A 13,490-nucleotide genomic window follows, 5' to 3' on the forward strand; every position below is an offset into this window, starting at 1 on the left:
TACCTCATAACCACACATGTGTACATCCATGTCTTAATATGCAAAATACATAGCAGTATAGGCTCCATCTAATTGCCCTTGGATAAATGGCCTACGATTTGCGCCATGTATATTTGAAACAAGAGAAACTCAATTGTGTATATACTTTTATAAGAAGCTATCAACATTATGTAAGGCATAAAACATACATTGGCACTGAATCTATAAGTACCTCCAAAGGTAACAATAAACAAAATTCAAATGCATGGAGTGAAAAACAGACTAAACATGTGAACGCATGGCTAACAGAAAAAGTATTAGAAATTATTCAATACAGTTTTAAATTGAGTAAATTTGAAATTATTTTTTACCCAATGATGACATTGCCAAAAAAGAAGAAAACGACAGAAGGTCGATAATGTAAGGTACACGGAACACACACAAATAGGACATTGAAGAATGCAGCGAGGCAAAGGTTCTACAAATCTGTTATAGTCGTAAGACCAGGCATATCATTGGTCTTACAGGTTTCAAATGCTTATATTGATTTTCAGATTGCATGTACGATTGACAAAGAATCTGAAATGGTATGGATTATTTAACACAGAAAGAATGTCTGAAATGACATAGACGAACTGATCTTGAATATAACAGTTTTATAGTCTCAGCAACCAAGGTAATTTATGATATGTGTTCTTCAATCTTTTATTGGAAATACCATAGACAATGCCACCATAACAACACACTAAGCAATTCATATACCACTGCAAGTATGGTTGTATCATAAACATTTGCAGGCATTGCAGGTAAACTTTGCAAAATCTTTAAGAGTACTAATAATATGATTTTGAAATTGACACAAGCAACCCTGATTATGGGGTAATGGAAATGATAGTAACATGTGTGACGCATATTAATGGATGCTTATCAATAAATGAATGACATATTGTCGATGTCGTTCAATCCTAAAAGGCAATTTGCTATAAATTTGACATTCTGACAGTCTCGAAATCAGTTGATATATTCTCATGACGATGTGTTAACAAGCTTTAAACATACAATTGGTTACATGTCAGTAACTGATGTTGGAATTTAGTTTCTGGATAATGTGTGCGAACATTTGCCTTGTGAAGACAACATGAGCGTTTCTAAAATTTATACAAAAAGTATTGATCATTCCAACACTTTCTGTGTAGAATATAAGTGTGGAATATTTGGTTGTTGTTTCGTTATCACAGATTGGCGTAGACACTGGAAGCACGGTTATATTCCTTTATCACTTCATAGCACAGCTTGAACTGGTCCTGCAAATAACGGCATATTAGTGTTGTATGGGGTGCCATCGGTAGATATTACAAATATTAGCCCAGCAGAAAACATGGTTGTTGATATTGACGTTGTGGCACGGTGTCGTCATTTACAAGTTTTCCTTTAATATGTAACTGCAGACAGAATTTTGTACTGATTAGTTCCGAAATACCACAGTTCTGGGAACATATAGTGAGAATCATGACGTTGATATAACTGTTACATTGATCCAAAATACATGTACGGTAGTCTGACTTGAATAATGTATTTTGTAATATTTCCGACAGTTGTAGGTAGTTTGGAACTCACAATGTCAACTGCCAACCCGAAACTTATCCTGTTTTTTACGTCTAAATGAAACAGTTATTGTACTCACGAAGGACCGAGTAAACTGAGGTCTGATACGCTGCAGTTCCCTGATGGTGAGGAAGATGTCCATGTCTCTGTCCAGCCTCAGCCTGCTGATGATGTTCAGGGCAATGCAGAACACGCCGCTCACGCCAGCACCGTCACTGAGTCACAGAAACACATGCACCTTGTGTATCACAGTACACCAAGCAGCCATTGCATCTTTGGGCTATCATTCCCATTAAGCACTTTTAATTCAATTATATTTATTTTGCTTTAGAATTATCGTCGATCTGCAGTCTTTATACCCGGTCACCTGATGCCATCACTATTTAATACTGATTCATAAACTCATGATCATGATATGGTCGGAATCGTACAATCGAGTGCTTTCAGCACATGAAAACTTACTTGTGGCTATGGAAAGGGTTTTGTCGCTTTTATTTACTAATTAGGCAAAGGATTTGGGTTCATTTGAATACCGTAATAAATTCACAGCCTTATGTAATTTCTTGACGAACACGCATCACGACCACACTGCATAGAGATCTTTGTAGTCACAGGTGATGGAGGAACGTAATGTATACGATACCAATGAGGTATTAACGATGGGGGTCTGGTATAGTCCACAATGTATATAATATATTTGTCATCGTAATATATCAAAGATGTGTATACTGGCAGTGGATGAGGATCTTATGGTCCCCGGAGCTGATGATTCTGTCCACCACATTGATTAGCTCCAGGAGTGATGCAGTACTGGACATCATGTCCGGTGCCTGGAAGCGGAACACTGTGACTGACTGCTCGCTGTCCTGAACAACGACAAAAACGCAGATAATATACGTGTGTCTGTTTATGAAAATCAAATATGGAATATACACCTCTTTATGCTGATATACTCAGTATCTTGTTCTCAGTCACTTCCCAATTACTTTTTAAACATATTAACATATCATGTCACGAGAGTTCCGACATTTGTGACGTTCCAGAATAAAGCAATATACATTGTGTCATTAAATGGAGCTGAACTGATTGCCTGAAAATAACACAGTGAAAAAACAAACCTCCTTGGCATGCACAAGCGTCAACATTGTCTCTGTATTGAACGCTCCATTTGAATTAGTTTCCACGCGTTTTACACTGAATGGTCCAATTTGTAACGTCTTGTTGTCTTTAAGGTACATTTCATCAGCCTCCTGGATTAATAAAATGCGGAGTCAATTTACATACATAATGTAATTACATTATGCATATAGAATCTTATAAATATTATTTAGAGATAATATATTGTAGCATCGTTTCTCATGATACTTGTAGGGATATTGACTATGACAGACGGAGACGATCAGCAACTCTGATATCTGAATGTAGAAACGTCACAAAGCGCCACCTATGATATTTACCTTGGAGTCATCCAGACAGACAACTGTGAAGCAGTCATGGTCGTACACCAGTCTCCAGAAGTCCACTACAGTGTCTGGCAGAGGGGTCTGGGTAACTATCATGGTCGATGGCCGAAGGATGGACTAAAACATAGGAGGCAAACCAATAATATACCGACACTCCCTTTTGCCATATCTTAATATTGATGCCATTTTAAAGTTTGGTATTATTTATGTATCTTTTAGTTCTGTAAATCTTGATGGCTCGTCTTAACATAACAGCAGAAGGTTTATAATGATCAGATTTAACTGAATGTGGCATTTAGTTGTGATCGCATTGATTAATCCTACATGTAATAATTGCAAACCAACTTACTGGCAAAAGCACTGCATTGATGTAGTCATTCCGACCCTGAACTGGAGTACACAGAAAGGGCCTGGATTTGTTTCCTACAAGAATACATCATGTGGTGCTTCAACAGCTGGTCAAACAGTTCCTTTGGAAGAGTGTATAATTTATATATGTGACCGATACGAGACACAAGTAGCGCGGTTATTATAGTAATTAGTGTGGGGGCCATTACGAGCAGGCTAAAAAGCAGAAACTACTCTCTCCCTCTCTCTCTCTCTCTCTCTCTCTCTCTCTCTCTCTCTCTCTCTCTCTCTCTCTCTCTCTCTCTTTATAATTACAAGCGCATGGGATCAGTTTAAATGAGATTAAATGTAGTTTAGGACTTTTGAGTCATGTTAGAACACAAATTTGTCAAGACAGTTATACCCGGGAGAATATGCTGGTTTCTATTTTTGGCCGAGTTCTCTGGAAGCAGTGCCTCTGAGTCTTCGAGGTCAGATGTTTCTTCTTGGAGTAACTGAAGAAAATATTTTTGGGAGTGGTACTGGTTTGTTGGGGTTATCATAAATTATACTGATTGTATCACACAACTATGTTTCATAACAAATATGAATAAACAAACTAATCAAAGACAATGGCTTCAACGGAAAGGTACGACAGTTATATTTACATTTACATACTTTAAACTGTTCTTTCAGCATATCCTCTTGGGGTGGTGTAAACGTTTCGCCAACACCAAACGTTTTGTCAAACTCAGACGACGTGTAGCGTGTTCCTCGACTATTGAGAGCCTCCAGGACCACATCATGCACAAACTCGTATTGTCTCTGAATAGAACATTTGTAGTATTACATTATGAACTGCAGCTTGAGAATGAGACGATGTTTGAATACTGACCAAACACATGTACAATATTCATCAATTCATTTTGTCAGAATCAGACCTTACTCTTAGAGCCATCTCTTTCAAAAGACCTCCCATACTCTTAAGGAGTAGTGTTGTTTTAAGTAAGATATCCTCTGCAGGCTCCTTCATCAACATCAACTTTAATCTCAAATACAAACTAAAAGCATTCATAACTTTAAAGCAGTCGGACGAAACCGATGAACCGCTAGGGTTAAGAAGTAAAATACTTAACAGATTCACGTACTCACCACTGTCTGGACCATGTTCATCCTGTTCTGTCTCATCTTGCTGACACACATGAACACATTGACTCTGTGGTTACTCTCAGCTTCATCCATCAGGTAGTCCAGGGCAATGAACGCCCCTGTTCGGCCAACACCAGCGCTAAACATATGAATATCACTCATTGACACTTTCTGCTCTCAGACATTCAGGATGATAACATCATGTACTTAGTTATTAAATGTTGTATTCGCCACGAATCTCCTTTCCACTTGATCGCATCCGTGGTCTAGGAGCACAACGTCCGCCCGGAGAGCAGAAGGCCAGGGGTAAGATATGGTACTTGTAGTTACCCTGCCTGGCGCTCGGCATTAAGATGGTCTGCGTGGGGTACCCATGTTACACTGCAGCATGGTATCTCAGTGGGCTAGCACTATAAAATCGGCATTAGTCCCGACTAGAACAATCAGCCCTCCTCCCCACACGCACACGTGCATGCATGTCGCTATGTAAGTGCGATAATATTGAACGCGACGTTCAAACCCCATTACACCCCACCTTTCCACCTATGCACTTCATTCAATGTGCAACCACATGTTGCACCGTACGTCCGCGGATTTCCAGTAAACAAATCAGCTGAATCACCATGATAGGGTCATCTCCCTATACGTCAAGGCTAGCGACATCCATGCGCGGAAAGTTCAGCTAATTATGTACATGTACCAAAATCCGTCCACCCCTAAACACCCACTGTCACCAGTTTTAGTTGTAAGAATCGTATCTATGCTACTAAAATAGTAGCCTGTAACCACTGACACATAGGAATAACATATACATCGTACATGTGTCGACTTCTAAGTTACCTGCAGTGAACAAACCCATGGCCAGTCTCTGTGCCAGTGAGCACCCAGATCATACCTGCAGTGCACCACCATGGGTCCCCTGGCCATGTCCCCCTGTTTGACCAGTCTCCAGAAGTTGACGAGGGCAGGGGCAGAGGGGACACCATGGTCAGGCCAAGACGTGAAGTGGTAATGAGTCACAATTCTCTCGTTGCCCTGTAAATACCAATTGTGTAAATACCAATCACAATTATATCAGTATAACATGTTATCCTTTCATACAAACTAGTTGAAGTGTATACTCTTGGAACATTGTTAACCCATACTGGTGGTTAAACTGAAAATAACTATTTATACTTACGGAGTTTTGTACTAGAAAAGTGGAGACTGTGTAGTTAGACCTAGCTGTCACATTTTTGTTTGTCACTTTACAGGCTCCGTAGATTTGAGATTTGCTTCCATCGGGCCAGTACTGCTCACACTTTTTCTGGCAATAGATAAAAATAAAAGATGTAAAATAATTAATGTAATTTTAATAATGTGTTAGGTAGTAGAATGTATTGTGCTAATTCCGACAAATCCTACCTTGTTCATCTCCATCAGCCTGGTCAGCATGACTATCTGTGTGACGTCCTCCTGCCACACCATCCGCCAGAAGTCAGTAACTGTCCCCGGTTTGGGTCCTTGGAACAAAACACTCTGTATTACAAATCGCTCCTCGAAGAAGCCTCTCATGTCGTTCATTTAATAAAAATCATATATCGTTTTAGAAAAAAAGTAAACCTATGCAAATATTAAAACATATATTAAAAAAGTAATAATTGTACAAAAAATCATAAGGGGCGTACCTTGTGTAGCTATATACATAGGAATATCATCATATCCCTGTGAAAAAAATATACAGTCAAAGTTAGACACAAGTTCACGATTGTAGCTTTTAATCATAACGATGCGACTATGTACCATATGTAACCACCTAATGTATAGAAAGCACATCAAACTGAAATTGGACACTTGAGATACATAAGTGAATGTTTATATTCATTATTTCCATCGTTATGTTGAAGTATATTAAATATTTCTATCTCACTCACCATGATATAATTGGCATTAATGTAATCTTCTCCATCCGCCAGCACGACCCTCGATGCATCATCTGATTGAAGTTAGAACTCGGCATCAAGAATATTGGAACAAACTTGCAGTCTTTTAAGTGGCAAACGTATTACATTTTCACTCCATGGAACGATAAAAACGGAATGTGCAAAAGTGAGATAATTTGTTGAAGGAATCTATAAACGTTACATACACTATTATTTCCATAATCCTTATTACCCCTGGTCTATAAGCGAATTCGACTCTTTGTTAAAGCTGGCATTACCCAAACACTTAAATCTCGAATTCCCTCTATCTTACACTCGAAACGTAGGTTATTTCTATTACTGATTACTTGACAAATGTTGCGAAATAATTGATAAGGTTATTAAAAGCCTTTGATCAGATGGGGTGATGGAAAACGAGTGTAATGTTGATTTAGCGATATCGACTAGGCTTGACATATGGTAGTTAACACGTACTTTGGCGTCGAGTTTACTGCAACACAATGACTTTAGTAACAAACACAATATGGTCATGATTAACTTACATGCATACAGTGCAAGAAAACGGTTCTTCGCCTTGTTGACGGGTTTTGTACCGGCTTCATATGGATGTCTTGCACCATATGGGATCGTCTGGGGCACAAATGAACATTTTTACAGTGGTACATGTAGATCCAAATAGAACAGGGTTTTTTTGCACAGCATGATAACTCTTTAATTTCCCAGGAAAACGTGTATTGTAATTTATGTTCTTTGCTCTAAACCACACATTCCTGTGTTTCCTGCATTTGCGTGCATAGCACTTGACTAAGTAGATAATGGCAGCCAAATGGAGCTGGCAATCTGATGGTCCATAGAATCGTAATGTTGCCAAATCTCTTCCCAAAGACATATTATAGGTATTACTAGATAGACGCTATTCAATTTATGACAACCGAAAAACGGTGGTATTCAGGCATACTTCAGGGTTTTTCCGTTATCAATAGTTGTACCAGGAAGCATATTTCAACCAGTGCATTTCAACTAAACCTTTTAAATAGGTCTGGGATGTTAAAAATATAACATGAATAGACAAATAAAATCTATTGAATTTGAAGAATCACATTCAAACATTGGCTCTTAACTAAGTCTCATAAACGAAATATCACACAAACATATACTTTTACAGACGGTAAACAATTAATCTATATGGTGCATGTCAACTAGCATATAACGTGATTAAGTTATGCTTATAATACATGTTTTTTCGTAAACAAACCTGAAATTCGGTTTCAAATGAGGCTTTTTTCTTCTTCTCACTAATACACTGTTTCAGGTTGTCCAGCCGCATGTGAGGTGGTACCCAGTTGTAGTAGGTGGCGGCAGCGTCGTTGTCGTCGTCTACTTCAGCCTCAACAGAAAACATGGCGTCCTCATCTTCTTCCATTTCAGGTGGCTTTGGAGTGGATCTACTCCCGGATGTGTCATCTGAAAGGGATGGATGCTTTTTCTGATTTGAGCACAATATCTTTGTTCCTGAATAAAAAGAATACAAAGAGCATAAACTACCCATACACTTTGTTTACTTTATTTACATAACGTTGCTTGTAAAATGTTTGTCACATGGTGCCTATTCTTCCATGACATTGAAGAATGCTTGATTTTGATTGTTTGAAAAGCGGAAACCTTTTTCCTTATACTTCTTTTAAATTGAGCCTTTTCACAGACAAAACGTGCTCAGGAACATATCGATAGCCTACGCATTGATGCATATACCAATGACTGTAAAAAAAACATTATATCTAGGGTCAGCCATTTGTAAATAACACTGTCGCTGTAAGCTACTATTTTGGCAACCATGGGCAGCGAAGAGTAACGGTAGTAAGTCAATTTCACCCTGGTCCAAGTTTGGGACGGAGAGATAGTCATTCGTAATATGTATTACTGTTGGGAAGATATTCCAAACCAACTGAAACATAACTATAAATCACAAAATAAGAAGAAATGAGGTGTCCCGGTGACTGCCAAGAAATGACTTAGTTGAGTCCAAGCAGTGCAAGTATGCAGGAGGTTGTGATGGAATTAAATCTGTACGTATAGAGGGTTATTTCATCATTGCGTTTTTCAAAACTATGTTTTTATAATTAGTAACCGTTATTTAGAACCAGTTTGGCAAAAAAGGAAATAATCTTGAACCTCAGTGATACGAGGGGCGTTCAGTAAGTTTTGCAACTTCAATATGAGCCCAAGTCGCAGAATATCTTTTGCACTTTTTTTCAATATAATCTCCGTTCACCTCAATACACTTATTCCATTTGTCCTTCAAGCTTTTAATACCACGTTTATAGAAATCCGCAGATTGGCCCTTTAACCACGCCTCTGTGGCAGCCTTTATGTCCTCGTCATCCTGGAAGCGTCTTCCACGTAGGGCAGATTTCATTTGCCGGAACAGGAAATAGTCACTGGGGGCTAAGTCTGGGATGTACCGTTAAATCACCCACCCAACAGCCCAGATTTAGCGCCCAGTGACTATTTCCTGTTCCGGCAAATGAAATCTGCCCTACGTGGAAGACGCTTCCAGGATGACGAGGACATAAAGGCTGCCACAGAGGCGTGGTTAGAGGGCCAATCTGCGGATTTCTAATAAAAAAAGTGGTATTAAAAGCTTGAAGGACAAATGGAATATGTGTATTGAGTGAATGGAGATTGTATTGAAAAATAAAAGTGCAAAATATATTCTGTGACTTGGTCATGTATTGAAGTTGCAAAACTTATTGAACGCCCCTCGTATGTTTTACGTTTATCACTACCTGCGACCCCTTTTCGGAACGTTCAAAGATCGCCGACCTGTGTATCCATGTCTAATGTTAACGCGTTCCCCAAAGACTATGGTTTTGAAATCCATTCTGATATAATTCATCATGGTGGGATGGAAATACACCTACTGTGTTTTGAAAGTTGATGTAGTCACACTGTAAACTATTTTATGTACGGAACGAGCGCTTTAGCTTAACCACAGTGGGACTACTTCATATTTCAAAACACAGAAGCCTCTTCTTAGAAATCAACAGTGATTGTTACCTTTACCAGCTGCGTTTGGAAGCACTTTCAGTGGAGCGGGCACTATCGGGTCATCATGCTTCCGTTCTTTCCTGTGAAAATATTTGAATTAAACCCCAGTATAGCGGTAAGAATAATGTAACCCAATATAATTGTTATGTTGCATTAAAAAGATACAAGTATATTCACATTGTTTCAAAAGTATGAAAACTGTATACACAGATAAAGTTGGTTGGTTGGTTTGTTGTTTAACGCCGCACTCCAGCTATATGTTCCAGCTATAAGACGGCGGTCTGTAAATAATCGAGTCTGGACAAGACAATCCAGTGATTGATATCATGAGCATCGATCCACGCAATTAGGATTGATGACATGCATCAACCAAGCCAGCGAGCCTGACCACCCGATCCCGTTAGTCGCCTTTTACGAGTCACCTTTTACAGCAAGCATGGGTTGCTGAAGACCTATTCTACCCCGGAATCTACACAGATAAAGCTTAATGGATCAAACGTATATTGGAACAAATCTATGAGTGTCTGTAGAATGTATAAATGTTTTTGAACATTTACCGTTTCCTGTAAATGACAATTGTCACAATGACAACGATGACCAAAAGAGCTGCAACTGCCCCTCCAATAATTGCTGCCATCGAGGCTTTGTCAACAAGAGCTTTCAAGAACAAAACGTAAACATTAACAATGTAACTGTGAAAGGTCGCAACTTCGTAACTAATCATAACAGTCATCATTTATACTTTTAAAACTGAAATTACAATACAAAGACGTGGTTTTAATTTCTAACAATGAAGAATTTATACTGTAGATGCATTTCATTATTATACTTGGAATATGTTAGATCTCTTTCACACACTCAGGTACGAGTGTACAATATTAGGTACAAACCTCGGCAAGGGCTGACGCCAACAACACGAATAATATAACCCCCTCCCCATAGTCACACAGTCAGACACACATTCTCACTCAAACACATACATGTATACCATGTACGTGCTACTCATCACTTCAACGCTTGCATAGATTTAAGACACTGCCACATCCGTATAAGTAATGAATACATACACAAGAACAAAGAAAACTAGAAAATATATGTACATGTAAAAACAATTAATCAGGATTTTACTTTTCTGCGATTAAATGTAAAACGTGAAGCTGCAAACTAACAAAAGTTGAACATTATTTGATTCATAATAAAATAGTAATATGAACTAACTAATAAGTAACAACAGTCTGTCGAACCAAGACACTATAACTGCTAATATTTGAGCCTTCATGACTATTTAATGAAACCAGATGGTTGTGCATCAACTAAGTCACAGTTGTTTATGAAGAGAGAATATGATTATCAATCAATTATTCCAAAGTAAAAAAAACACAAACCATTGATGCAAGTGTACTCGTAAAATGCAATGGGTCGTTACTAAAACATCACCGGTAAAGAAAAACTACAAACGACACATGGATGGAGTCGTAGGAATGAGGCAAACGGATCACGCGTTACGATACCCCAGGATGACCGATACGTGCACATTTTGCATTCCGAGGAATGGCCTTGACCCTTGCACATCAACGTCGAAGAAGACACTGACCGGTAGGAGTTGCACATATGACTGTCAGAGAGTGCTTTTGACTGACAAATGCAGATTCTGATTATTTGTGTTTATCGTCGCATGGGGAACGATTGATGGCGCCATGCTGCGTTGAGAAAGTGCATCCACATGGTGGTGAAGGTTTGGAGAGGAATTTGTGGCAACCAACTGACGGAACTTGTCATCATCGATGGCAACCACAATGACCAGATCTACAGGAATGACGTCCTTCAACCCCTGGTGTTACCATTCCTACGCAAACGGCAACATCGCCTATGATACTCGTATGAAACACTTCGCCATCGAAAAACCATTTCCTATTTGTGTGGGAGTTTGTATACATATATCATGGATGTATACTTTCCTTTGCCCGGTACTTTACATGTACACCGTGTGCACATGCATCACTGAATAGCATGCATAGCTTTAAGACATTTAGACATTGACATATAGTTATCAATATTTAATGCATACAAAAGAAAATAACGAAAAATCTAAAATATTTCGGATTGTTTTCTGCTGCTGCAACATGCCAATCTGTTTTAAACACGGTACTCTTAATTTCTTTTCAAGTTATAAAAACAAATTGATAGGAATGGAAATGCTTACTGTCTCCACAAGTGTCACCTGTCCATCCTTCTAGACACTCTCTAGGACATGACCCTGTTGTCTTGGCACATACATCACCAGCCTGACAATTTCCACATTTGAAGCCGCAACTGTTACCATGGGTACCGTTGGGACATGCTGGTTGTAAACGATGTGGTTTAGGCATAAAGGCAAATAGATCAAAAGCAGTCATGACAGATACCTAGTCATGTCTATATATTCATACATATTTATACAAACATAGAATGCCTGTAGAGCAGCAATTGCTATTAATGGTATTATAATTCATATTTATCTAGTGCACGCCCCTTGCAAAAAATTATATTTTAGGCGTTGGTTGGGGTTGGGACTGTCACACTGACACCCTGCATGATTGTTTAAGATGCCTAACAACAGACAAACAAAAATTTTAAGTGTCATTATTTCAATGTTTTTTCTCTGAAAGCACGTGGCTTAAAGAGTGGAAACTTTATTAGAAGGTAATATGAGAACAATTGGTGACAATTCAGTAACTTGATTAGTAGTTGTTTTGTAATTATCAATTGATGCAGAAAACATGAGTCAGATAAAGTAGTGAACATTGGCTAAAATAATATGCCAACGAATTGTTTGATAGGCAATACTTAGAAGTTGAAGAATGACAAAGTAGACACAATTTATGGATAACAACTTCTTTAATACTGTAAAGGCGACGTTTCGGTATAGATCCATATACTGTTGTCAAGTAAGAGGAATTAGGAACATTGTACAGAATATATATAGTAGGTGGATGATTAACAGTGGTGGGTGGGTGGGTGAGTTTGGTTTAACGCCGCTTTTAACAGTATTCAAGTTATATCACGGCGTGTCAGCTTAATGTGGGAGGAAAGCCCGAAGTGATGCAGGTCTCAGACGTTTACCACTTCGGTGAAACCCACGAGCACGGGTATGGTGCTGACAAACCTAGAAACATAATTGGGGCGAACCGGGATTCGAACCCACAATCATAGGTTTCTGGCGTGCCCAAGGGACGCAACTCTGCACAGCGAATCACGGCGCCTTAGACGACTGGGCCACCCGTGCCCCCTGATTAACAGTAACAACAATAGCATACATGAGTGAGATAACACGAGTAGGTATTGACAACAGAAGGATGATACTGTCACAACATGATGGTAATGACAACAGAAGGATAATACGGTCACAACATGATGGACAGAGAACACAGAGGTGGAAGCCAATGAAACATGAAGCCTTATGCATATGTATAAACCTTTACTTATTTGCAGCAGAGTCTCTACACTTGTAAACATCAGCCGTAATTCAAAATCATATCGATTTTAATTATTTTCAACGAAAGCAGTAAATGCATTAAAGTGTCACCGGATGTTCTTGTTCATTGGTCATTTGACAAATAAAATAGTTTCAAGAAAGTTCTCGCAGATTCCATCAAACTAAAACTTTACCTTCAAAGACCTACATGATTACCAACTTGAGTAGTCCACACATATCCAACTGTCTCGATATAATACCACTTACTACAATCCTGTTCGTAGGGGTGTTACACCCAACTCATGCACAAGAAAACTCTGTGAAAAGGTTTTGCTCAACACAGGCCTCACAGTGCAGAAATGTGTCGTCCCAAGAGACGTATTTGATTTTACATCAATTTGTTTGATAAAAGTTATTTAAAAGCAAGCAAAACTTGCAAGGTCATAATAATAAACATCTGTGTGACTCCAAATGACCGAACATTATGTTCAAAGTATTGCACATAAACTTTGAAGAAAGTTACAGAATAAGGTCAGTACTTAC

At 38.7% G+C, this 13,490-nt stretch overlaps 1 protein-coding gene across 1 annotated transcript in view; it reads right to left on the reverse strand.

Moving 5' to 3' along the window:
• Positions 1-259: 259 nt before the first annotated feature.
• The window catches only part of LOC139446410 (receptor-type tyrosine-protein phosphatase epsilon-like), a 32,567-nt gene continuing 19,336 nt past the window's right edge, over positions 260-13,490 (reverse strand). The window contains exons 10-26 of the mRNA XM_071227737.1: positions 11,697-11,834; positions 7,701-7,957; positions 6,988-7,075; positions 6,437-6,498; positions 6,191-6,227; positions 5,928-6,025; positions 5,704-5,829; positions 5,419-5,558; positions 4,527-4,662; positions 4,053-4,199; positions 3,799-3,889; positions 3,397-3,470; positions 3,042-3,164; positions 2,703-2,834; positions 2,314-2,450; positions 1,664-1,799; positions 260-1,283 (exon numbers count right to left, since the gene is read on the reverse strand). Coding sequence (XP_071083838.1) covers positions 1,212-1,283; positions 1,664-1,799; positions 2,314-2,450; positions 2,703-2,834; positions 3,042-3,164; positions 3,397-3,470; positions 3,799-3,889; positions 4,053-4,199; positions 4,527-4,662; positions 5,419-5,558; positions 5,704-5,829; positions 5,928-6,025; positions 6,191-6,227; positions 6,437-6,498; positions 6,988-7,075; positions 7,701-7,957; positions 11,697-11,834 — 1,994 coding nt within the window. The 3' untranslated portion in view covers positions 260-1,211. The remainder of the gene's footprint in view (positions 1,284-1,663; positions 1,800-2,313; positions 2,451-2,702; positions 2,835-3,041; positions 3,165-3,396; positions 3,471-3,798; positions 3,890-4,052; positions 4,200-4,526; positions 4,663-5,418; positions 5,559-5,703; positions 5,830-5,927; positions 6,026-6,190; positions 6,228-6,436; positions 6,499-6,987; positions 7,076-7,700; positions 7,958-11,696; positions 11,835-13,490) is intronic.

Source organism: Haliotis cracherodii, unplaced genomic scaffold (assembly GCF_022045235.1).
Source record: "Haliotis cracherodii isolate W230 unplaced genomic scaffold, xgHalCrac1.p SCAF_6, whole genome shotgun sequence".
NCBI classification, from domain to species: Eukaryota; Metazoa; Mollusca; class Gastropoda; order Lepetellida; family Haliotidae; genus Haliotis; species Haliotis cracherodii.